At 37.8% G+C, this 25,265-nt stretch overlaps 1 protein-coding gene across 2 annotated transcripts; it reads right to left on the bottom strand.

Annotated features, from left to right (window-relative positions):
• Positions 1–632: 632 nt before the first annotated feature.
• LOC141901438 (uncharacterized) lies at positions 633–7,587 on the bottom strand. 2 transcript variants are annotated; one of them, XM_074788660.1, is made up of 3 exons: positions 7,502–7,587; positions 1,775–2,374; positions 633–1,440 (listed from the first exon to the last, which is right to left on the bottom strand). In XM_074788660.1, the coding sequence occupies exons 2-3, from the start codon at positions 2,326–2,328 to the stop codon at positions 1,053–1,055; spliced, it is 942 nt and encodes a 313-aa protein (XP_074644761.1). In that variant the 5' UTR covers positions 2,329–2,374; positions 7,502–7,587; the 3' UTR covers positions 633–1,052. The 2 variants fall into 2 exon arrangements, with proteins under 2 accessions (XP_074644761.1, XP_074644762.1); XM_074788661.1 differs by lacking the exon at positions 7,502–7,587 and adding an exon at positions 4,990–5,046.
• Between the last annotated feature and the right edge of the window lie 17,678 nt (positions 7,588–25,265).

Here is a 25,265-nt window from a genome sequence, read left to right as displayed (position 1 = left end):
CGGCAGTTTTACGGATACACGGATATTCAAATTCGATTCATATCGTCGAAGTAAATGGCTTCACCTGCAGCAGCTGGTTTCAATAAGACTCCAATAAAAAATTTATGATTATGAAAAAATACATAAGAATACTGATATTTTGATAAGACATTTTGAATACCTCTTTTTTTCTAAGTTGAGACGCAATTAAACGTTGACGACCATTTGACGTCCGTTATGACGCACGCAGACAACACGCTATACGTCACAGAAAACCAGGATGGCCATTAAGTAACTGCTCGTTTAAAGTTTAGTTTATAGTAGAAATAATTAAATAATGTTAAACATTAAATGTCAAAGCTGATGCGTGACGTCAGTGAAAGTGGTCTTTAATTAGCCCTATCTTGGTCCTAGTTGTACTGTTATGATTTAAGGGAGGGGTGGGTTACGCGAGGGGGTTAGCATAATACATACGTTAGCAACTGAGGGTGACAGGGTAGGAAGGGCGGTAGGGGGAGAGATGGGTTTGAGGTAAAGCAGTTCATTACCACCGAGCCCATCGTTCAAAACATCAAGCGTACACAAACACCGTCAACCAAATCTTAAAACTACCCGTAATAACTGAATCAATATCAAACAAATAAATCAATATTAATTATCGATTGATTCCATCAATCTATTGATTATCAATAGCGATTAATAAGCAATCGATCGTTATTTAGTAATATATATCCGAATCTATAATCAATCGACTGATCAAATATCGATAATCAATAACATATTGCTTCCGTCTGATATTTCTTTGTGTGAAGTTGAAAGATATGGTTGTAGGAACAGCCTGTATTATTAACAATCTAATACTGTTTTGGTATTGATTATAACATCGATAATAATCTTAATACAATCATAATACATTTTATAAAACATTATCTATAATAACATATTTTCACGTAAAAACATTTAAAACCTTCTCTGTTGACTCTATGCTCGATGGGAACTCCAACGCTACAGTGGCAAGCGAGCTTACAAGTTGAATCCTCGATTGCCACAGTCGAACGTAGAGTCCCCATAGCTCAAGAGCCTAATTCTAATCGACTGTTGTCGACTTTGTTTTCGCTTCTGTGGTCGCGTTTGGCGCTTTGATAAATCGACTCTATATCACCGTAATTCGGTTTCGAATGCCGCGGACTGGCGACTGTCGGCTTCGACGTTGTCGACGCGGGCAAAAATACGTGCAAATTCAAGCATAAAGTAGTAGAAACTGCTGTTATAAGCGTGATCAAACCGATCATTAAAACGAGTGAAGCTACGTCGCGTTTCAGACGGGCCGAATTGGTCAGAACGTTGTTTGAATTTTTCATATCCTCTCTGCTGGATAGAGTCAGCAGTAAAGCCATCAAACCGAACGGAAATGCAATTACCATACAGGCGTATGAACACCACATTAGATAGTCGCGGGGCCTGCAATGAAAGGAAAAATAGACTAAAAAGTTAATACCACAAGACCACCCGAGGGTTCCGAACCCACGAGACATTAATATGACCAGGCGTAAGCTCAGTTTCACTCATCAATTATATTGACCGTCAGTGGCCGTTAAATGGCTAAAGACGCGCTTTGCCATCAAGCGAAATACTTCCATTAAAGCGAAAAGCTTTTGGCGCTGTGAATTGACCATAATTTCAGTTTTATAACTGATTTATTAGAGAGAGAGCCAAAATATGTAGCCAATTGGAAAAACCAAACAGGACCCCACGCTCCACCTACCAACCGCAAATGCAGTTACGTTTCCCTTACCTCCTATGAGCAAACATGAATACCCGGCCATCTTCCAGGTAGACATTATAGTTGTCGGTGCTACCTTTCGGTTCAATATGAGGTACTGGTTGTTTAATGCATGGCTTGATGGCGGGTGTCGTACAACCATTTGAATAGTTGCTACTAGAAGGATATCTATGGTTAGTGCATGGGACGGTCGCGTAGTTTTTGATGCTGTCGCCGATTTTCTGAGTTTTTCTGCCATTTTTCGCAGTCGTTGATGACGTTGCTGGATCATTACTGAAAACTTGCAGCGGGAATTCGGAGTCGGTTTCCGTCGCGTGCGCATTCGGGCATATATGCAAGACGACCACGTGTTCGTCCATGGGCAGACGAACTTGTTTTTTGGGCTGGGACGGATTCTCGGAGCGTTCCGCCTTCAATGCGCCGTTGGAGCAGGCCTCATCTTGCCGAATTGAATCGTTATCGATTTGAGTTTTGTTTCCGGTCAATTCATATTTTGCGGCCGATTTAGACGTTCTTTTTGTATTTTTCGATGGTTTCGCAAAACTGCGGAGTAAGTTCTTAAACATGGCCGTTTAATCGAATACATTTGGCCTGTTAATTCTCAGCGGTGCCCTGTTACAAAGGATAAAGCGAAATTAGTTCATTTTTAATTTTTTTTCTGACATCAGATTTCAAGAATCAGACTTAATGGGGCCAGTAACGGCTTGGACCCAAGTTGAGTCTAACACAATCTTGGGTAGGATAATAATACCGCAAAGGATATTCTAAACGTAAAATCATATAGAAAATATTGACAAGATTGAAAATAGTGTTGGATTCATCTACTACGATTACACTAATGTAGTTTTCGCGGAAGAGCCGGTCATGGAGCCATCGGTGAATGGAATCAAAGGGGGATGCGATTACAACAACTGTTTAGCTAATAACGCAGACAAGAAATTATATGAACAGTTAAACTTTCTATCACCTTGCCAATGCGTCACAGACAATGGAGAAGACAGCTTCAGTTTTACAGTTTACAAGACGAGACCTAGACAGAAAACAAATTATAGTTGCTTCTTTCCTGATTAGAAATCCGAGAGTAAAAAAAAATCGAATGCATTAGAGAATTGAATGTTATTTGCATGTATTCACGCCTTGATTGTAGCGTTAATAAATTGAATTTTACTCCGTTGAAAGCGAATGAAATTTTCATTCGCGTATTCAGAATCTCACGTTTCACAGTGGGTTTAAACACAATGAATTGAACAAGCCATACCGGTACGCGGCAACGCTTCTCGGTCTCGAAATCCGAAAATACCATGCGTTATTTTTTATTGCATTTTTGAAATGTTGTAGCTAGGGAGAATACAATTCAATTATTTCAATTTAATTCAATTAATGTTTATTGTCTTTTAAATCAATATTACATGACCATAAGTGACAAGAATATTAACAAGATGAGGAAGAAAATAGAATATATATATAATTAATTATTATTGATTATTAATTATAACAAAACTTCTAATAGCACTTATATTTACAAATTCAAAAAAAGGTAAAAGGTAATTAATACAATAGATGATCGATGGAATTATAATGTCGTCTTGATGAAACCCGCATAGCAAAAACGACCTAGGTCTTTAGCTAACTTAGTTGACGTGAGAATCTGAATAAACTGTACATTAGTATTTCGAGTACAATAGTCTGGGAATAGTTTTGCAAAATTTTTCAAAAGGGGGCCCTTAGAGCTGAATACTTTACATGTAGTTAAATTATGTCAAGACAATTTTTGTTGAATTTCAACACAGTTCCTCATATGAGATCATCTTCAGGGCCGCGTCTCTGAAAAGAATGAGTTTTTAGTCCCTACAGTTCTGCCGCTAGGTGGTGCGCTGGACACATTCTTTGCACTGACCCCCATACTAACATCGAACCTACGTTTCGTCAAAATCACCCACTATTATCGAAAAGAGAAAGACACACAGACCCGCATACATACAGACAGTGCGAGGCTTACACCTGAATAAAATTTATTTTTGCGATTTCGTTTCGCAAATCTCACTGTTCAGTGAAATTGCGGTGCGCAGTGGGAGACCCCTTTGGCGCGTAATCTCTTACTCAAGCGGTTACAGATCAGTCGTCAGGAAAAATCATCAAAAAATTTCAACGCAGGCCCTAACTGCAAATAACCCTCTTCAACCACTGTGAAAATTGGAAATATAGCTTAAAGATATACTTAGATATTTCAAAATTGATAGATATCGCGATTTTTTTTACGCGCGGTTAAGATATGCGGTCCTTAGTTTCACATATCGTCACTGCTCTTAATTGTTGCGTTCTAAAATTCCAAGAATCACCGGCAAATATCTGCATTTCATTTCCTTTTAAATTGGTGTATAAACTAAGTTCGTCGAGCAAGGGACTGCAGAACTGTATGATATTCCATCTAAACTTATGTTTTAAAAATGAGCGCAAATTATCGCAACAATGGGGACCTCGAGGGACCGCCACAAAATGGCGCCTAGAAACTGGAAATATCTAGAGTTAAAACTATGAAACTAGGCCTATGATAGAATTCAGCATCGTATTGAAAAGTTCTGAAATTATTATTCATATAATTACTCTCAAATGCGCATGAACGGATAGATGTTTAGTGACGTATTTATAACTTAGATAAGACGCAGTGACCAATCTGGACAGAAGTTCTGGACAAAACTCTATTCAATGCACTATAACTTCACTCTGCGGCATTCTACCATTAGACCATCAGTTCTGTCCGAACTCATGCGTTTTGACGTCGTAAACCTAAACTATTACTAACCTCTAAACCTAATCCTTAACCAAGCCCTAAAACCAATCTCGGGGTGTTTTCTAACCCTAAATACAAGAACTGATTTCTTGAATTACATTTATTGGAAAATCCACTCTCAAAATTAACGTTTCAATAGTTTAGCGACGGTTGACTGCAATGTTTTCTTCAGTTCGTTGATGAAATGAAGATCCCGCAATATGATGAAGTATGTTGTTTATTTTCTAACAGTTTTCGGATTTACCTAAATAAATCCGATCATCACAGCGGAAACAAAGAAAAAATGAAATAAACTAGATAACTCGTTGCCCTTTAATTAATACTGCCATCAAAAACAAGACAAAACCTTACGAAATCTTTTGATACGTTTTTTTTTTAAATTTGGTCAAAAACTAGAAATAGAAATTCGACACCAAAACCGAGAAATGAAACTTACCAGTATACCCAGTTGCCCGCCATACTCAACTACGCTGCTGCCGAGATGTCAAGCGGTAAGAAACTGATAAGAAATCGCCAATCGTAAACGGTTTTATCTTGCCACCAATGAGGTTAAACATTAACGAGCCAACCAATAACACTAAAGCGGCGATATCCTAGCGACAAATAACACGCAATGGTGTGAACCTCAGTTTTCTTTCCTAGGTCGCAATCTTAAATACTTTCTGGCCGTGTTTATTTATGAGAAAATGTTTTTTTTTCGCCGTCTAAAAATGTCAATGTTCTTATAATAGTTACAGTGCGTATAATGTTTCGACTGTACGTCGAAAGAATGCTCTTTTATGGTTACATGGTCCAAAGTCATTCTGATTTATTGTGTCAACTTTTTTTTATGCCGCTAGATACAGTCTGAAAATGTCATGCCTGTACAGATCTTTTTCATTCCTCGAACACGGATGAAATGATTAGCGAGATTTTTAAATTTTCTTCTTACAGAGGCAGAGACCAAAGCTGAGAACCGTGAAATTCTGTCACCGCCGGGATTCGAACCCACGAACATTCGAATTGGCAACAGCAGTGAAAAAGTGAACAGATAAATACCGAAACAAGCCGCAGACGGCAACGGTTCGCGGGCTCCGGCTCGAATCTGGAACTCCTAAATTCCGTTAGTTCCTATTGTATTTTTGAGATTTTGTGTCTAGGGCCAATAGCTTTGTCAAAACAATCAATTTAATTTTGACCCCGTTCCTCAGTGATGAGGTCATCTTCAAGGCCATTGGCTGAAAATAGAGTTTTTAGTGCCTGAATAGTTCTGTCGTTTTGAGGCGCAATGGGCCCATGCTTTACACTGGTCAACTAGACCCCCATATTAACATTGTACCCGAGTTTCATCAAGATCGACCAACTATTAACAAGTTAAGTGGCTGAAAGACAGCCACGCAGACAGGCACGCATACAAACAGTGCGAAAATAAGGGCTTCATAACGGAATCCCGAGATCCAATATTGTTAAGGTTGATTCTTGAGCTGAAACGAATTAATTTCCAATTTCCTTAAACGCACGTGTATCTGGGTCCTGGATTCAGTTCCACACTTGTGAGTTTGACTAACAATTTAACGAATTTAACTTCAAAGTGGCGTCGATTTAAACCGTGAAACCGTCACTGGAACTAGGGAACATCACATAGCTCTTGGTTAGATCGTTGATTTCCGATGTTTCAACTCAAGTTTAGTGAAATCTTATCATATAGCTCTTGGTTAGATCAGTGATTTCCGATGTTTCAACTCAAGTTTAGTGACTCTTGACTCGCTGTTGATGGCTTACCGTCTAGTTTCACTCCGATTTTGTCTGGAAAGCAGCGAAGACAAGTCACGGGGGAATTACAGCTTCTATACCGGGCTCATTCGTGTTACTTTATACGTGTTGCTTTTACCAGACGTAAATTAGATTCCTCGTACAGCGTTTTATAGACAGCACGACGACTGTTGTGAGACAATCCCGTTTTTTCTTCAATTGAAGACTAATTTGGTTAATGACTTCGGCAAATTGGGGTTTCCGGTTGGTGCCAGAAGGAACTGTGTCGCCACCGGAATGACGAAGAAATCAACGAGGAATGATATTTAGATCTGATACAATTAACGCCGAGACATTCGATGCACAACACTAACTGAATGACAAATAACCATCTCAAACGTTCGTCTTGTTAGAAAGACTTAAACAATATATACACTTATAACAATATATATATATATATATATATATATATATATATATATATATATATATATATATATATATATATATATATATATATATATATATATATATATATATATATATATATATAAATATATATACAAATAACCATCTCAAACATTCGTCTTGTTAGAAAGACTTAAACAATATATACACTTATAACAATATATATATATATATATATATATATATATATATATATATATATATATATATATATATATATATATATATATATATATATATATATATATATATATATATATATATATATATATATATATATATATATATATATATATATAAACTCTTACCTAAATACAGGAAAACTAGCGGTAAACTGATCGAGAAAATAAGCCTTTCAAGATACGATTTATTAAATGTTGGTTTTCGCGAACCGATCGTGACTGAAATTGCGTGCGCGGTTGATATTCAAATTCGGCTGTGGGGTGACGAGACATATTCGTGCTTTGACCGCTCAAAGCTTGAAAAAAAACGCGCGGAAACCAGCCTTATCATCAATGTGGGATCGTATTAATGAAAAAAAAAAAACCGCGGGAACCAGCCTTATCATCAATGTGGGATCGTATTCAATCGCATTCTGAGAAAATCGGTGCCAGACCGACCGAAACAATTAATGTTCAGTAAGCCTCATAGACGGTACTATACTCCAAATACTCGTCAGGAAATTAATTTAAAATGTACATTCATAGTGGCTCTGTACTAATGTCATTAAGCTATTAACTCGGTCTTACCTTATGGCGCATTCTTATGACTGATTATGACAACAATCGATTCTGGAAATAAAGGCTTTGTACAACCGGTCGTTGATTTAAGATCCAGGTGCACCGCCGCCTGTCTGTGCCGCGTTTCCCCGTCTGGTGTGGCGTAATCATTATTTCTCGAAAATACAATGGAAGTTCTTGTAATTTTCTGCGCGTCAACCAAAAAAAACTCGTAAATATCAGAATAGCGCAAATAAACCGCATGCTTTCGAGGCGGCGGGAAGGCGGTTTTCATAATCGTCGGATGAGAAAGGTCGAAAACAGAGACCCGCATGCAATAAATCGCCAGACAAACAATAGTGATGGGAACAGCCTATAATTAATGTAAACACATGGTCTAACTTTATATTTTCACAAGACGCGAAAGAAATCAAAAATGGACTCGCGTAAAATCTTACTTATAATTAAGTGAAGTGAATTATTGAAGAAAGCATATCAAATTTAGAGTTCGTTCAATGAAATCAAACATTTTCATTTCATTTTAGAAAACCATTTCTGTTTTATAGGTATGCAAATATATCATTTACCTTAATCCATTTCATATCCCTTCTCACCGGAGACAGGAGTTAAACATTCAAATTATGGAGTCATTTTTCTCTGATTCCACTGGAGCAAACGAAGCTTTTTGACAATTCTTCAATTCAGTGTAAAACGCACGTACGTAAAAACAATGACGAGAGAAATCCCCCAATAACGAAGCCAAGATTGAAAAATTATATATCAGAATGGTTGTATTTGAGGAGCGACGTACGACGTATGGGTACGCCTGATGATGGCTAACTGTTGTTAGTCGAAACGTCGCTCCTCAAATACAACCATTGCGATATAGAATTTTTCAATCTTGGCTTCGTTATTGCGGGATTTCTCTCGTCATCATCATACACGGATATTGTGTATCTTCTCGTCTAATAAAAACAATGTTTTATTCGGACTGCACAGATTTCACTGGTCACATTTCAGACCAATTCGAGGTTTACTGTAAAAATTGAACGCGGATGAGAACGATCGAAACTGCCGACTGTAGTATTTCAATTCAGGCAAAGACAAAAAAAGCCTCGGTAACTGTCAATTTTGTGTTTGTTATTTTTGAAGGAAGTGAATCGTGTGACCACACCCTCTTCCGGTTGTCATTCTGATGACATGTTTCTTATATTCATGAATTTAATGACTACCTCATGAGATGAAAATAACTGGTCTTTTTAGGATACACACACGATTGAAATGATATGGCTTATGCGACAGATAAGCGAAAAAACCGACGTTTTAATTGCGGAAGTTATTATGGGTTCGAGTCCCGATTTATCCGATAAAAATGGATACTATTTTAGTACGTTTTTCGAACGTGTCACGCGCGCTATGCATTGAACTGCTAACTGTTTAGTCGTCAGTCTGAATTTACTGTTGATAAAACAATAAACGACGAAATTCAGGCAGGAATCTAAGAGGGTCAGGGAGATTGCGATTTTTCTGAAGACCATCAAGCTATTCATCTTTACGGGAAGGGCCGGTATAGCAAGTTTGATTTGTGAAAAAAACTCCATTTGTTGAAGGAACAATAAAGATTCACAAGCTACGAAAACGACTATCAAAGCGAAAGCCATTCGCAAAGCCCTCAATTCTAATGTGTTAGAACGTTCAGTTCTTAAATCTTTCCTGGCTGTAAATTTCATAATTACTAACGATAGAATTAAAATAACGTTTAAAAGAATCAATAAAAGCATTGGTAGTATGATAGTGGGTATCGTTCCCAACCTTCCTGTCGAATGTACCTCCCAGTGAACTAATACCGAACTCCAGTATTGTGGAAAAAGTCGATTACGACGACTGAACGTTGACTTGTAGCCGAAACACGAAACCGCACCTAGTTGCCATTTCGGTATAAACATCGGCAAAAAGCAAAGGAAACCGAAAATTGAGATCAGAAAAACAAGAGAATTCACAACTTTTCGAGTCCAGAACATTCGTGATTTTAACGGGAAAAGTGTAACGATAAGTCTTTCCAAACTGATTAGAACAACGCACCAGTTTCGAATTTGTTGAAACATGTAATATGGTCCTAAAGCCACTGTAATGAATTCCCAACCAAAATGCCAGTCGTCATAGTGGAATATTGTTCTACCTAAATGTACAAAGAGGTGAATAGTGCGTAGAGGGTACATGATGAATACACTTGTACAGTAAGATACATCAAAAACTGCTAAGACTTTGATTAAATAATAAACTTCATTGTCCATTTTCTTCAACACTAAAAACGTGATCGTGTTTAAAATAATAGCGCAAACTGTGAGCGACCCGTAGCCAAATATATACATGTAAACACTGAATATGAGATCCCAGCCGGGCGGATACGTGTCCTTCGCCCAATCACACACACTCGACCAGGTCTTTACGATCGGTTCGATCGTAGTCGTCGGCGTTGAAATATTTGAATCTTTCATCGCGTTTACGTCTGCCATGAATGGATTTTCGTCCGACGCTGACAAATGTAGATTTTGGATCAACGTGATTCAACTTGCAGCAGCGCCACGCCCATCACTAGCAAACCCGGTAATTTTAGAAAAACAGCCGTGTACGTGCAGTATCAGTTTGAATAAGGATTTTTATAGTTCCCTCCGTATCACTGTGACTACAACGTTCAAGGTTAAAGGGAAATTTGGTTTCGCTTTAAAGCAACCAGACTCTGAATGTGATGCCAACTGATCGATCACCTCTTGTGGGCGAGCAGCGATGTGTTGAAGAATTCACGCGCAATATTTTCTTTTAATCGGAAATAAACTACTAACACAAGATAATAGAAATCTTATCAAAAAACTGATCGTCTATGTGTTTGAAGGGGCAGCAGACTGAACCGCCTTTCTGAGTATTGGCTGTGCACATGCTTTCTACTACGGTGTTTGTAAATATGATACTCGCTTCCCTGTGCATACTATCAATACTATCAATAATAAATCCTTCAAACTTTACTATCAGAAGTTGTTCCATGCCCGATTCGATCAGAATATCCTGCGTTTAAGGCGTAAAGATAGAATTACTAAAGACTATATCCGTGCGGATGGAATATGCGCCCTTAGTATCAAAGCGTTGATAGGCTGAATGTAGTTCTGGTCACTATTGGGCCAAATACAAAATATACACGGCGGGCAATGATGCCGCGCCTTGTTCTTCAAACATCAAAACCTTTCCTCTAAATGTTTACTACAAATGCAACATTGTTTTAACATCCTCGATGACTGATTATTCTGAAAGGTTTTGCGGAGTCGCCTACCTATTTGCCTTGTTTTCAGTCGAGTTCAGGTCAGTCTTGTTTCGGCCCAAGAATATTTATCCGGCCATAATTGCTAAATTTTCTGTCGGTTCTTGAGTAAACAACACGTTTTAGTGTATAGGCTTTTAACACTGATTCATAGCATGACTGCTCCCCCCAGACTTCATAGATAAGAAACCACACCACCAGCAATCACACTTCACACATTTGATAAGATAGATACTCGCACTATTTTAGTCGATGATGCCTTGTATCCTTAGGAAATTTGAATAAATCACTCGCCCCATTTTAAAGATTAAATCTCTAATTAAAAACCACCAACGTGCATCAAAACTACCCACTGTCAAGGTAGCGAAAAGATGAAAAGTAGGCGAATAACCACATGTCTCACATGTAATCTAGTGTCACCTTGTGAACAAACATACAAAAATACATTTGTTTTTGAGTCTCCTCTCCATCTCTCAGTGTTTTATTTTGCTGTTTGACTGATTTTTCGACAGGTTTTGCAAGTGCCCAATCTCTTTGCACTCAGGTCAGGATTGTTCGTTTGCTGGTTTCAGACCAAGATCATTTATTCGGCCATGATGCTTGAATTTCCTTCTTTTTCTTCGGTTTTCTTCATTGTTTTGGTGATAATTGCAGAGTTCAACCGGTTTGAGTGCAGACTTTCGTCAATGGTTTATAGGTTTTAGGTGACAGCATTCGCAGCAGACTGAATCTTTCATAGCCATAGAATGCAGACAGCATCGGAGCTGTATCGGGATTCTAACCCGACGGCCTGAAACCTTCACGGCATCCGTCAGATGTCGCTCGATAGTCGAATTAATTATTAATTGAATAAATGAACCAGCGGATAAAGGATAAAGTCTAACCATTATCGTATTAGTGGCTAGTAAACAAATTCGTGGTCCAGCAAGTCATGATCTCATCTTCCTTAAGTAAGTTCCTTCCGTTGCGAGTTCTGAAGCACAAATGACAAAAAATCGTGATCGAGCGAAAGTGTTTTCCTGGTAAACATGAAAAAATCTTCGCGAGAATTTCACCTATTTTTCGCGCCGTTTCTTGAACGGGTGGTTCTCGCAAAGCGACATTCCACCAGGATCCGCCAGGTGTCGCTAGCGTTAAATGCGTTAATATGACGTCAAAATGGTTACGTGTAACTATAATTTGAAAATCAATGAGATAATGATATAGTAATGTATGGTAATCTGTTCAATCTATATGGAAACAACCAACTTAGTTCAAAATGTATTGAATCCATCACGTATTAAATGATTACAACTTAGATTACGTATGGATGATCCAAGATCCAGTTGATGTCAAGGATTAGATAATTATATGAAATTATTCCTTAAAGATCGATTTATTCAACAGTGGTGGAATGAAATGGCTATACCAAAGATACCCTTTGTAATTATAGACTAATTAAAAAGAATTTTGAGTTTGAAAAAATACCTCATTGAGTTACCGCCAAAATTCTGTCGCTATTTGCTACGATACCGTGCCAATAATCATTGTTTACCTATTGAGAAGGGTAGATATACGAAAGAGAATTGTAATTCTGGCGAAATTGGTGATGAATACCATTATTTAATGATCTGTTATTCTCACAGCCCGGTCAATGATCTTCCTTCAACCTTGTAATATAGATAAAAATTGACCCCAATCAGTCGTTGGCCGTTTCAGACTGGTTGGAAGATTTTTTGAATGAACCGGAACCGAATTTCGTGCTTGGATATAAACAAAAAAATCTGTAAATTTGACCACCGATCACACATATATCTGTACTTCGATTTCCGATTTCAAAATCAAACCCCCGTTTCGGGTTTGTAAGGGACACTCAATCAAAAAAAAAATCAAACGAAATTTACCAACCAAACAAATAACAGGGTCAATCAAAAATATGCTTGGCAATGTCGGCCTTGACCCTCGGTGTTTTTTCCTTGACCTTACGTGTTGGCCCCGATCCCAGCGTTTGTCCTTGAAATCATCCAATCACACCAATTCGTCATCATTAGCCTCCCTCCCTGAAAACTTATTTTTTCGGGTTAGTATATTTTCATTTCTCGATATCTCAAATTTCAATATGAGAGTAAATTATGACTGAAAATCTAAAGAAAAAACTACGTAGTGATAACGTGCAAATCTAATGTATATAGCATATGAAACTATTGGATTTTGAAACGTTTGTCCTTACACGAACTACAGTGTACCGGCGTCTACATCATATCTCAATTAAAAATGAACCTTGAGATTGAGAACGTAAGGCACGGTATCTCACAACCATATTAGATTTTATGCCCTTTTCGCATGAATAAAACATGATTCACAGTTGTTTTATGTCTGTGCAGTAGATGATTACGCGTCGTCTCCGCCGCTGCTCTCTGGCTAAAAACCGTGTGAACGTATATACACAAGATGCGTTCGGTGACGTCTAATATTCATCGAACCCGAGTCCGCTGAAGAAAGGATTTCATTAAAGAAAAATAACCGATGTAGCGGATTTCCAGCAGATTGAAATTAAACCCACTACGCAACTGTGGAACTGAATCCAGCGACAAATTAAACCTAAACAACCGTGGATTGAACTGGGTTACCCACACAATATGTGAAACTGGGCCCACAGTGAAATTAAACCCGCACAACTGTGGAACTGGATCCAGAGGCAAATTAAACCTATACAACTGTGGAACTGGATCCAGAGGCAAATTAAACCCACACAACTGTGGAACTGGATCCAGAGGCAAATTAAACCTATACAACTGTAGAACTGGACCCAGAGTCAAATTAAACCCTCACAACTGTGGAACTGGATCCAGAGTCAAATTAGACCCACACAACTGTGGAACTGGATCCAGAGTCACATCAAACCCACACAACTGTGGAACTGGATCCAGAGTCAAATTAGATCCACACAACTGTGGAACTGGATCCAGGGTCACATCAAACCCACACAACTGTGGAACTGGATCCATAGTCGAATTAAACCCACATAACTGTGGAACTGGACAAATTTCGCACAACTGTCGAATTGAACCCGGCAGGAGTAAAATGGATGTTGGAATTCATTTTGCCAATACTTTGGTCCAGTGTCAAGCGTCAGTTTTCCGTATTTTTGAAGTATGTTTCTGATATATGGACATTTATCACGTGGCTGCAGTTTTGTTACCGCGCGGTTTATGGCTCGATCGACCTCAACAAGATTAAAGAGCTTTGAAGAGAGACAGAGAGACACACCCGGTATTCCCAGAATGCTCAATTACCAGCATCAGAAAGTGCTAATTGACGGTGTAGGTCTGTCTACGCCATATCAGACGTTGCGTCGAGGCTAATATGATTTTGAGTATTTCGCAAGAATGGAAAAATACCTTTTAAGATAAGAATAAAAACGTAAATATTAGCCACGTCGATCGGTAAAAATTCTACTTTGTATTGGAGAAAAACACATCGTTGATCACGAATAGAAATAGTATCCTTTTAATCAAATATAGCCGCCAGTCAAACATGAGGTATAATTTGACATTTTCTTATCGTCTTACACAGTCCATTGTCATTATATAATTTCTGATATCATTATCTGCAATTATAAAAATCATCAAAGAAACTAACAGAGACGACTGTGGCGAGTTCGTCCGATATCCAACCTAGAATTACAACAATTCTTCTGCGCGTTCGTTAAGATATATATAAATATATGTAATGACCCGATTTCTGGCAGACAAACCCATACTTGAAAATAGACTAAGATTCAAAAGAATGAATTGAAAAAACATGAATATTTATGACTTTTTCCACAACTGTGGAGCTGTATCCATACATAGGGATCTACCCGGTTCTACATAAGATCATACATTCCATAAGGTATTCCTCGAAGTCAAGGTTCCAAAATCTATTTGTGTATATACAATCCATACTTTTTAATAAATAAAAAAATAAAGAAGAAAAGGATGAAAATCACCGAGGACTGAGGATGAAATGACCAGGGGTCCAAAGAATCATTCTTACCTTCACGAGAGATACGTATATTAGTGCTACGTATTGGAGATTGAATCGGTGTACGTCGTATGATATAAACACCGCGGATCGTGGTAACATCTGAGTGAAGCGTCGTCTGACGATGACGTAATCTATTAGCAGACGTTATCGTTCAGGATGACCGATCGATCATTTTTGCACGAATTGTCTGTCTGTTTCCTTCGTTACACGTTGCACTAGAAACAAAACGACGATTCTATGTTCCAATTGTATTTAGTTGTGTTAACTCAGAAAAACTATCTTATTTCAGCGTCATTAAAGAACATTTCGTTTATTTCATAAGTCGTTTTAGCAGACGATGAGATCGATTTTCTGATGCCAGATTATTCAATATCTGTATCGCATCTGACCAGACGCGTACACACCACAGTCAGTCAGTCAGTCAGTCAGGGTTCGAATCCAACATAATCCGGATAATCCGTTACCAACTCCTGAGTCCAGGTTTCAATTGAATTGCTTAAATACGCAGGTACCTATATCAATCTAGTATTTATCATGATGGTTTTCGGGTCCATCCGGCAGATGAGGACAACTAAATTAGCCAGAGACAGTACGTACATTCCATTAGATAAAATCAAATCCTAGATGTTCAGCTGTAAAGCTGTCTGTGCATTTACTGCAGATACAACCACTTTACACTACCTCCGCAGCCTGACAACACGTGGTCTTTATCAATGCGATTTATTCGGGATTTTTATAACGGTTGGCTTTCTTTTTTATAATTCAAACGCGCATAATTTATTGTCGTAACCGAACGACTATACGGCTCGGAAGATAAATTCTTCGCTTACTGTTAACAGAGTTCACTCTTTACCCGAAGTCGTAAATTTCATTAAGAAAAACATCAAAAGATAAAATCAAACGCTTTCTCCAAAGCGATAAGTTTCTTTTTCTATAATATACATTTTAGACGGGAGCCACTAAATATATATGTTGATAAACTCTGTGATAAGCGACTGTGAAATTTATGTCAACTGTTTTTAAGTAAAGTTTACTTGCGTATCCGAAGAAGCTTTTTTTGGCAAATCGCTGAAAAACAGAATTGCCGAAAAACAGCGAAATTCCTAGAAATTGACTTTTATCGTTAAAAACGCAGACGTATTTAGGTTTATTAGCAGCAGTTTGAATTGAATTGATAAGAAATGCTCGAAGAGCCACGTATTCGATTAACGCGTTTTGGATTAGAATCATCGTATATATAAATGAAATCTGCGCTTCATCAGTGTTGAGTTGCAGAGAATTAATCCCGTTAAGATTACTGAAATGAATTTTCGATGTAGGATACACGATCCCGAAATATCGTTTACCCCTACCTCTTCAACACAGTCTTAATGCTGATCTGGATTCGATTTTATCTCCACCTCCCCCTACTAACGTACGTAATGAAGTCCCGCTCTAAATTTCCAATAAAGGTTTAGCAAATATAGCTGCAAAAAATCACGAAGTCGTTGGTAAACTTTTCTGCATCTTGAAATAGATTTATTTCAGTGTGAAATCGCTGAAAAAATCTGAAGTTGTTTTGAAAGGGATTTACACCGAAATAAAGAAATAGATCTTATGTAGTTTTTCTTTGACTATTTGTTACGGTAACTTATAGGGTCTCTTCGCGTCGCGTTTGAGCATATGCATATCAAAACGGTATTTATGTCATGTCTGGAAGAATTTTTTTTGGGAAGATGACGAAGCAAGTAGGGTGTATTTCCAGTTGGTTTTGTGGTCGGAGAAGCCGCTGAAATTCGCCTGAAAACTGAAATAGAATAGATATGTCCGTTTCGTCACATATATCTAAAAGCGCAAAAAAATCGGCGCGTCTTCAAGCGATTTTTGTTGAAAACTTAAACGACCTAGTTTTACAAACGTAAAAGAACTGACTTTAACCTTAACCTTTAACTCAACAAATGAACCTGAACCCAGTTCATGGCCGTCTCCAAGATGTAAACCCCTATTTAAAAATAAGTTGGAAATCAACTCAACGAGAACTCCACTTTGATACATGATGATTGGTCGGAATATTCATTTACTTCGAAGCACCATAACGGGGAAATATCTTTTGAATCCTTTTTTATCTTTTTCTTGGATAAAAGTTTTTGACATGTTAAACTTCGACCGTAAATCTACGCCATAAACACCCACCGATAGGACCGGGGCTGCTAGCGATATGTCCCGAGTCTGCTCCGATCATCTCTGGCAAGACATGATTTGCGTGTTTAGCAAGAGAGAAGAAAGGAATTTGCTTATTTTGAATCCACGGTTAACCAAGAGCGGCTAAAATGATTCAGTTAGACCAAAAACCTCTTCCAGTATTCCTCAAAACGCTATCAGAAAGCAATGACCTATTCCTGGGCGCCTCAAACAGGGCTGCTCGGAATTATTATCTCGGAATTCCGTAACCTTTTCTTTAAATCTCATCTTTTGAACAGGTATATCTAAGTTATTAATGATAACATGAAATGCACAATAAAAAAAAAATACACAACACGTGAAGAAATTAGTCGATAGAAATTGGGGAAAATGATAAATCTATATTTCTAAACTCCGCCGTCAAATATGAATTTGTTCTTGTACTGATTTCCACCATACATGTGTATTTTCGATAATTCTTATCATAAAGGCTTGTACGTAACTTTGACAATAGACCTTTATTATCCTTATATATATTCGATATTAAATTTACGCAATCGACTTTCATTAAATCGAGAGTGAATGCCAGAGAATACATATAGTAGCTTGCATAAATAAGGCATTGTAAACGTGAATTTCGGTCGATTGTTTGCGGCAACGATGAATCATACTCAAGTGGAAGTCGGTCGGACATACAGCAGTTACATAATCCTAATGTCCGTCGCAAACAAATTTGGCAGCTACCGAACGGTAGCTTTGGTTATTCTACCTATCTTGTTCCTACTAGGAGCCTTCGGAAATTCAGCTACTTTCCTGATCATGACGAGTCGCAGATTTCGCAGTTTATCTTATGCCTACTATCTTATTGTTTTGTCAGTCAGCGATTTTATGTATTGCATCAATCTCGGTTTGATGCCTGTTCTACAATTTGTCCTCTTAAACGCCTACAACGGTCCTCTATTCGTGATGAATTCACTGATCGTTTGTCAGATCTACGAATTTTTGATGTCACTTTGTGCCACCAATAGTTCGTGGTTGATAGTAGCGATATCTCTGGAACGAGTGGCAGTTGTGCTCTTCCCGTTCACATCTCGTTTGATATGTACACCTAGATTCGCTAGATTTGCTATACTCATAATCATTGGGATGAATACACTTATCCTGTATTTTCTACCTACTTTGGCGATACATTTCTCCGACCGGTTTTTCGGATGTTACTATGAATTATCAGATCAAATAACATTTTTTATCATAATTGTTATCTACGTTTACTTTATACCACTAAGTTTGATTCTTACATCGAATTCTGTTATAATAGTTCAGTTATTCAGAGGTTCAAAAATGGTTTCGTCCGATAAGAAAACTACAAAATCAAAGCGTACGACAATAATGCTTGTAACAGTTTCACTCGCATTTGCAATATTTACACTTCCATCCGCTATTACAGTATATTTACCGATCTCTAAGGGACAGAGGGATTTTCTGTATGATATTTTTACTCAGTTTCAATTGTGTAATTACTCCGTTAATTTTTACATTTATCTTTTATTGGGACGAGAAATTCGAGCGTATTTCTGTTCAAAAATCTGTTGTAAAAAAATTCAAATGAACAGCCACTGATATCGAGTTTGGTTTACCAGTACAATTTTATCAGTCACATTCATTGGAAATATATAATGTTGCTTGGTTTTCTGCGATATCGTGCTCAATTCAAGTCAGTATATACTTTTACAAGTCTAACCCGCTTAATCTGGATTAGTTAAAATCTGCATTTCGACACAATCCAGAAATACATACATGTACGTAATTGAGATGTGATTGATCTTAATCCGGATTTCTCATAAACTGGAAAATAAATACCAGCGCACATAGAACAACCTAGAGTCAAACTTTAACAGAGGACGTTCATTTATGTGTACCTGTATTACATACATGATGTGTACACAAATAGCCTACTTTCTAAAAACTTGATACCCAGATCCCAGAAGCGGTTAGAATCCATGTCTACAGCATCTAATTGAAATGCGTAGAGTTACTTTTTGAGTAAATAGGGGAATTTAAAGATGCATAGTAATAACCAATGTATAAAAACATTTCTGTAACGGTTTTTACGGCGTCAGAGATTGACAAATGTTATGTATTTGGTCGTGTTGATTCTCGGAAAGACGACTGGAATGAGCTACATTCGATTCTAATGGCTTCCAAAACACAGCATTTCCGGTGTCCAGGTGGCGCTACTGATGTGGCAGCTGCAGATACATTAAATAACGCACGTATATGAGCCTAAAAAATCTACGAAATATCTCTACGCCAATAAAAACCTGAGAAACCTTGAAGATTTTTTCATGATGATAGAAACTCGATAAGCGATCCGATAAACGATCGCACAATTGAAATATTTCATACAATTAATAATGAAAACATTATTGCAAAGATACAATAAAAAAAGAAGGCGAAAGAGAATTAATAAGAACGCATTATTAGTTTGAGATTTTTTTGTATTAAGAATTCATGTTTCTGCGTGAGAAATCGATCGTCAACAAAGCTTAAGAATTTTTACCGGGAGAGGAAGAAAAAGATAAAAAAGATTTTCATTGTGGTAGAAAGAAAGAATGATGAGAACAAAAATGTGTCCCGAATAGATATCCGTATACAACAGTACAATAGGGTGAATGGTGGTTTCATACGGGAGCAAGTAATTAAATATTTTCATATCTTGGAAGAATGCTCGGCTGCTTGATCGATTCACTTGATCAAACTCATTCGAAACACCCCACCCCCCTGTGCTCAGTATCAAAAGAGTATTCTCGATTTTTTTTTGTAAATAGATGTGTCCTGAATAGATATCTGTATACTGTATACAATAGGACAAAAGGATGAATGGTAGTTCCAGATGGGAGCAGAGTAATTAAAAGTTTTCATATCTTAAGAACCTGTTGGGCTCCTTGATCGATTCACTTGGTAAAATTAATTCAAAATTATCCCTTCCGCTTATTTATTATTCACGGTTTTTATCAATATATGCGTCCGATGAATTGTGATTGAACAGAAACTGTTAATTACGACCTAAAACGCACAATGGCTCGCAGCTTGATGCCAAAATATTGCCGATGGAACGATCCTATTTATAACGTCGTTTTAACATCCTCGGAATTCATATTTCGATATGGAAATGATGACTGTGATGAAGATGATTACGTTCATATTGTCTTTATTTCTGTTGTCTTGCGTTCGTTTTACAACATCATCGGAATTCCCAGGTACGTTTTTCTATCAAAAACTTTGCTTTTAGGCAATTCTTACGTGGTTGCATATGGTAAAAATAATGATGATAATCGTCATTTATGTAGTGGAGGTATCCAAAATAGAGTCTGTTTAAGTGCGCTCCAAATTTGGTATCATTGCCCCCTGCCTATATATAACTCTATCGATGTATCACAGTCATATCTCCCTGGGTACAAGTAACATCCGAGCAACTACTAGGCGCTCAGGATACGTCTATAAACGTATGGTAGACTTTACCTTAATCGGTGGTGGCTTTGCAACATTACGAAGTTCACTACCTGAGCGAACTGTATTATCAGTAAATAGGAGAGGGGGATGTGAGGGCAATTTTTGAGTTGAGCGGTACAGAGTAAGAAATTGACCCGTACCAAGTCTACCCGGTTGCACAGTCACGGCTTTGACTTAAGACCAGTCTAAGACCAACCTAGTTCTATAGCCAATCTAAGAACTTAAGACCAGTTTTAAGATTTAAGTCCACTTTTGGACTTAAGTTACGACTGTGCAACTGTTTTGCAATACATTCCGCTCGCAACAACCGCGTTATTCATTCAGTCCCGAGGGATAAGTGTTCATCGTCAAAAACGCATTGTCTTTCTAATTATAGAACCGATCGGTCGCTGGTTTTTCGCTACTAATTTAAACGATGACATCGGGAACGAAGACGCCACTAAGGATAATCAAATTGGATGGACGACTACGGACGCGTTAGACGCAAGCCATCATGGTCAATCAGCGACAAAGCACAAAGCGCTCAAACTTCAATCCAAATCGCAGGTAAGCTTATTCGTCTGGTTCAGAGATTCTGCAAAATAATGTTGTGATTGAATTCATCGGCGTTTTTTCATTCGCCGACGTTAACGCTTCCTTAAGCCCGCCGCACACGGCATAACGCTTGTTTCACCAAAACAGAAAATACAAAGGAAAACGTTTTCGAAAACGTTTTGACCGCGAACGATAGGCGTTCAACGCACACGGCATAACGGCGCAGATAGAATTTTATGGAATCTATGCAAAACACAAAACACCAACCGCACACAGGACGAAAAACGTTCTGTTGGGCGTTTTTTTGTATTGACTCCCCGCACACGGCATAACAAAAAACATCGAAAACGTTTTTTCACGAGCAAAGTTTTTTCAGTGCCGTGTGCCAAAATACTAACGAGTTTTGCAAATATTTCAAAACATTTCTATTGACGCACACTTCTGAAATAAAGCACACAAAAACGGTATTTCTGCGTACGGCTTACACAGCACAGGGAAAAATGGGGTGTTTCTCTTAAACGCGCAGGACAAAATGTACTTCTTTCTCATGTTCCCGTATTTCCGTGCGTCGTGTGCGTTGGGCTTTAGACATAAATTCTTTGCTTCATATTTTGGGCGTCTGTCTTGTTTTTGTGCGCCCGGCTTAGAGCGTCATCGATATTTGTATATAATCATGATATCACTATTCATTTCTATTCCTGATGGTCAGCTTAATAAGATAAGAAGATACTCTATTAGTAGTGTCTTCATATAAACAAGTCATGTCTCATTTCATCCATCTCGTGTAGTGTCATATCAATCTTTTCTTTGTTTTTTTTTAGGGTACAGTCACCACTTGGCTTGGTCCAAAGTCTGTGTCTGCACCCTCACTTATTGATGTTAATTCGGCATTTATAATGTTCATTTCATTGTTATCCGTAAGTAAAAAATGAATTATATATTATGTATTAATTTCATATTTAGATTAAGATCAACCATTGCGAACAGGATTTCAGTCTTTTCTTCTGTGTTCACCCGGACAATGCTACTTCCGGTGTCCGTGACCTTGTTCGTTGGGACGACGGCTCCGGCAATGTTACGACGATTCGTTTTAACTACGACAACGATGAATTTGAATACCTAAACGAAACGTTCAAAGAAGTCGCCGTAACGACCAATGCCACTGCCGGTCGATGGACTCTCATCGAATGGAGCCGAATTGGAAATAAGAATAGAGATAAGGTATGCGTAAGCTTTTGTTCAATTTGTGTCACATATTGTTTCGTCATACCTTTTTGGGCCTGAATCTATCATTCTTCATGTATCCATCTATAATTCTATTATCTGCACCTATCAAACGTTCAACACTTAATTAATTACTGGACGGTCGCCTTGATTGATACGTCATATAGATTTTGAAAGGATTAGTCATATTATTACCAGTACACTTTCACAGGCTGATCGTACACCTAAGATGTATTTTTAATTGAAAAATATATAAAAATATCGAACTTTTGACAAAATCACCAAGGTTTTACCTAGAATGAATAACCTTGGAGTAATTTATTTACAACGTACGCATTAGGGGAGGGGCGAGCGCAATTACATACGTAATGCTAAGCCTACATTTTATGTATATGAAAAAATGGCTGATTTTTCGAACAAGCATCGAATTTGTGAGTGATAAGTTTTCACATAGGATATTATGTAACTTCCAGGTGTGCAATGATTACGCATGTTCACTGAATGTCGATACAGACAAACACGTCAACTCTGGCTCGTGTAAGCTTATATTTGGAAACAAAGATTCCAGCAAATCATTCATTGGTCACATACGACACGTTGTGTTATACAATGAGTCAATCGCTGAAAGTCATACGCTCTTCATGACCGAACTTTGCAATGGTCGTAAGTACTTTTACTCCGACTCACCGCGAAGTCACTAAGGTCGTTTTTGGATCACAAGGGGTTTCGATGTACTCGAAATAATTGCGGAGACGGGAAAATTTAAAAAGAAGAATTTCTTTTCTTACAACAATGAATTCATTACTAGTTTACTAATCGGTGAGATAATGATGCCCACCAGGATTCGAAACGTGGAGGCCAGTAACCGAACGCTATCAGTCACGATATTCAGTGATAATACAAATAGTTCAGATTGGACCTGTCAGCATTTATCGTTTTCTAATCCAGAACTGCAGGGAAAGTGGCCGCTACGTCACAAAAGTTTAGACGATGAAACCGGCATGAAGCACCATTTTGAAGTTGTTAGCGGTTACCCCAAAACCGCAGAGACTGACTTTTATCTATTTGGGAACGAAACTGCGGGCGACTCGTATATAAAAACGTCCGCTCAACCGCTCATCGACTCGCATTATGAGTTACTACTCTCATTGTGTATATACCCCGAACAACAGACAGACAATTACACGTTCCTCGAGTTTCATCCGGCTACACACTTCTGGACAGGTAAGAAAAGACTGTCGGCCGAAATGTGCCCACAAAAGTCATGTACATATAGGCTACTTGTCTGTCGTCGCCTTTGCATTATTTTGTTCTTTCTTGATATCAATAATTTTGTTATAATCATGTATATTTGTATTGTTTTTCGCGTGTTTTTTTTCTTGTTTGAATGTACTTGAATGATATTTCTTGCTCGGATTCGTTTTTCATTGTTAAATTTTGATTAGAAAATGTGAAAGGTTGTGATATCCATTGAAGGCCTGCACCAGAGGGGAAAAATGATTGGTTACAAAACACTAAAATACAACATGCATTTGGAATACTTTTTATTTGCATAGAACAATACAAACATACACATGGACAATGAGGTACCATGCCCAGCGAAACCCACAATGCTATTGTTTCAGTTCACCCGAAACCTTTACAGTTTTGCAATCTCATTGTGGGGTTTTCTGCCACGAATAACGACATCTTTTGGTGAAATAACACTCTTATGTCAGTTGAAGAAAAATAAATAAAAGGTCCACATATATTGCGATACAATTTCAAATAATTATTTTTGATTAACTGAATTATTCTTTGGCTTTTTATTAACAGCAATTATCAGGTGGAATGATTATTCTGGGGTTGGACTTTTTATTCATAACCTCTTTTGTATTTTGTCCACCATTTTAGGTACCGGTGCGGACACTAGAATCTACCTCCAAGGCGACCACAATAGCTCGTTCTTTCACACTTTCATATCTAACAACTGGAATCATTTGATATGGTACTCGAAAGTGGACGTTGACGAATCGGAGACTAGGGCGTCCGAAGTTCTGTGCCTGAACGGCCAATGTCAGGAAATCGATCGAGACGACACCTATAGGAGCCTGTTAGAAACTGGAAATTTTCTGACGCTCAAACTCGGAGGTCCGGGATTCAAAGGCAAAGTGAAAGATGTTCTGCTTTTCAACCGCTTCAAACAATTAATCCTCAAACATCTGATGATGATTGAAGATCACTGCAGAACAGAAGGTAATATATTTCATGACGTTATCAATAGGCCAGTCAGTGGGAACAGTTTCGAAAGATTTTTTGACGCCTTATAAAACGTTACCATTATGAAACCTAAACAATGCTAACCATTCAGCGTCATTTTACAAACGACAACCGTAAATCGATGTGCAAAACGTCACAGGTTTATGTGTACACATACAAGCTATTTGGCAAAATATTATTGATAAAGATGTAGAATGGCTCCCTGTGATTATATTATGACCTCTATTTGAACGTCGGAATGTTATATTGCATTGAATATCATGAGAAGACGTATTGTAATAGTAAAGGATGTATGATTATATCAGGAGCGTCAGGCATAAATAGAAATGATAAGTAAATCGGATTATTCGGTTAAATGGCGGATGTATACACGATTTGGAAGTCTGATATAAAAGTCAGACCCTGACATGGGGATGCTAGTGGAATGACGAAGCTATCTACGATCTGAGTAGGGCCGGCGTGAATTTCATCGGCGGCTACAAGCGGTCTATATAAAATCGTGTAAACATATAATTTCAATATTCAAATGTTTTAGAAAATATGTTCGATATTAGAGGTATGCAGGTTTCGTGAGATAAGCAATTTATAATAGCATAACTGTCATATACGGCTCCGCGTCCACTGATGGCATGTGTATAAGGTGACAATTCAATTCAATACTTTATTGATCCTTATTTCATTGAAATTCCGGGATAAAATTCCCAAATTCAATAAAGTTACAAATTTTAAACTAAGAAAATACAAAATACAAGACACACGGGTAATTCATACAGAATAACATGA

Source organism: Tubulanus polymorphus, chromosome 3, assembly GCF_964204645.1.
Source record: "Tubulanus polymorphus chromosome 3, tnTubPoly1.2, whole genome shotgun sequence".
Classification (NCBI taxonomy): domain Eukaryota; kingdom Metazoa; phylum Nemertea; class Palaeonemertea; order Tubulaniformes; family Tubulanidae; genus Tubulanus; species Tubulanus polymorphus.
The sequence above is the reverse complement of the archived record's forward strand: the minus strand, read 5'-3'. Positions and strand labels throughout refer to the sequence as shown.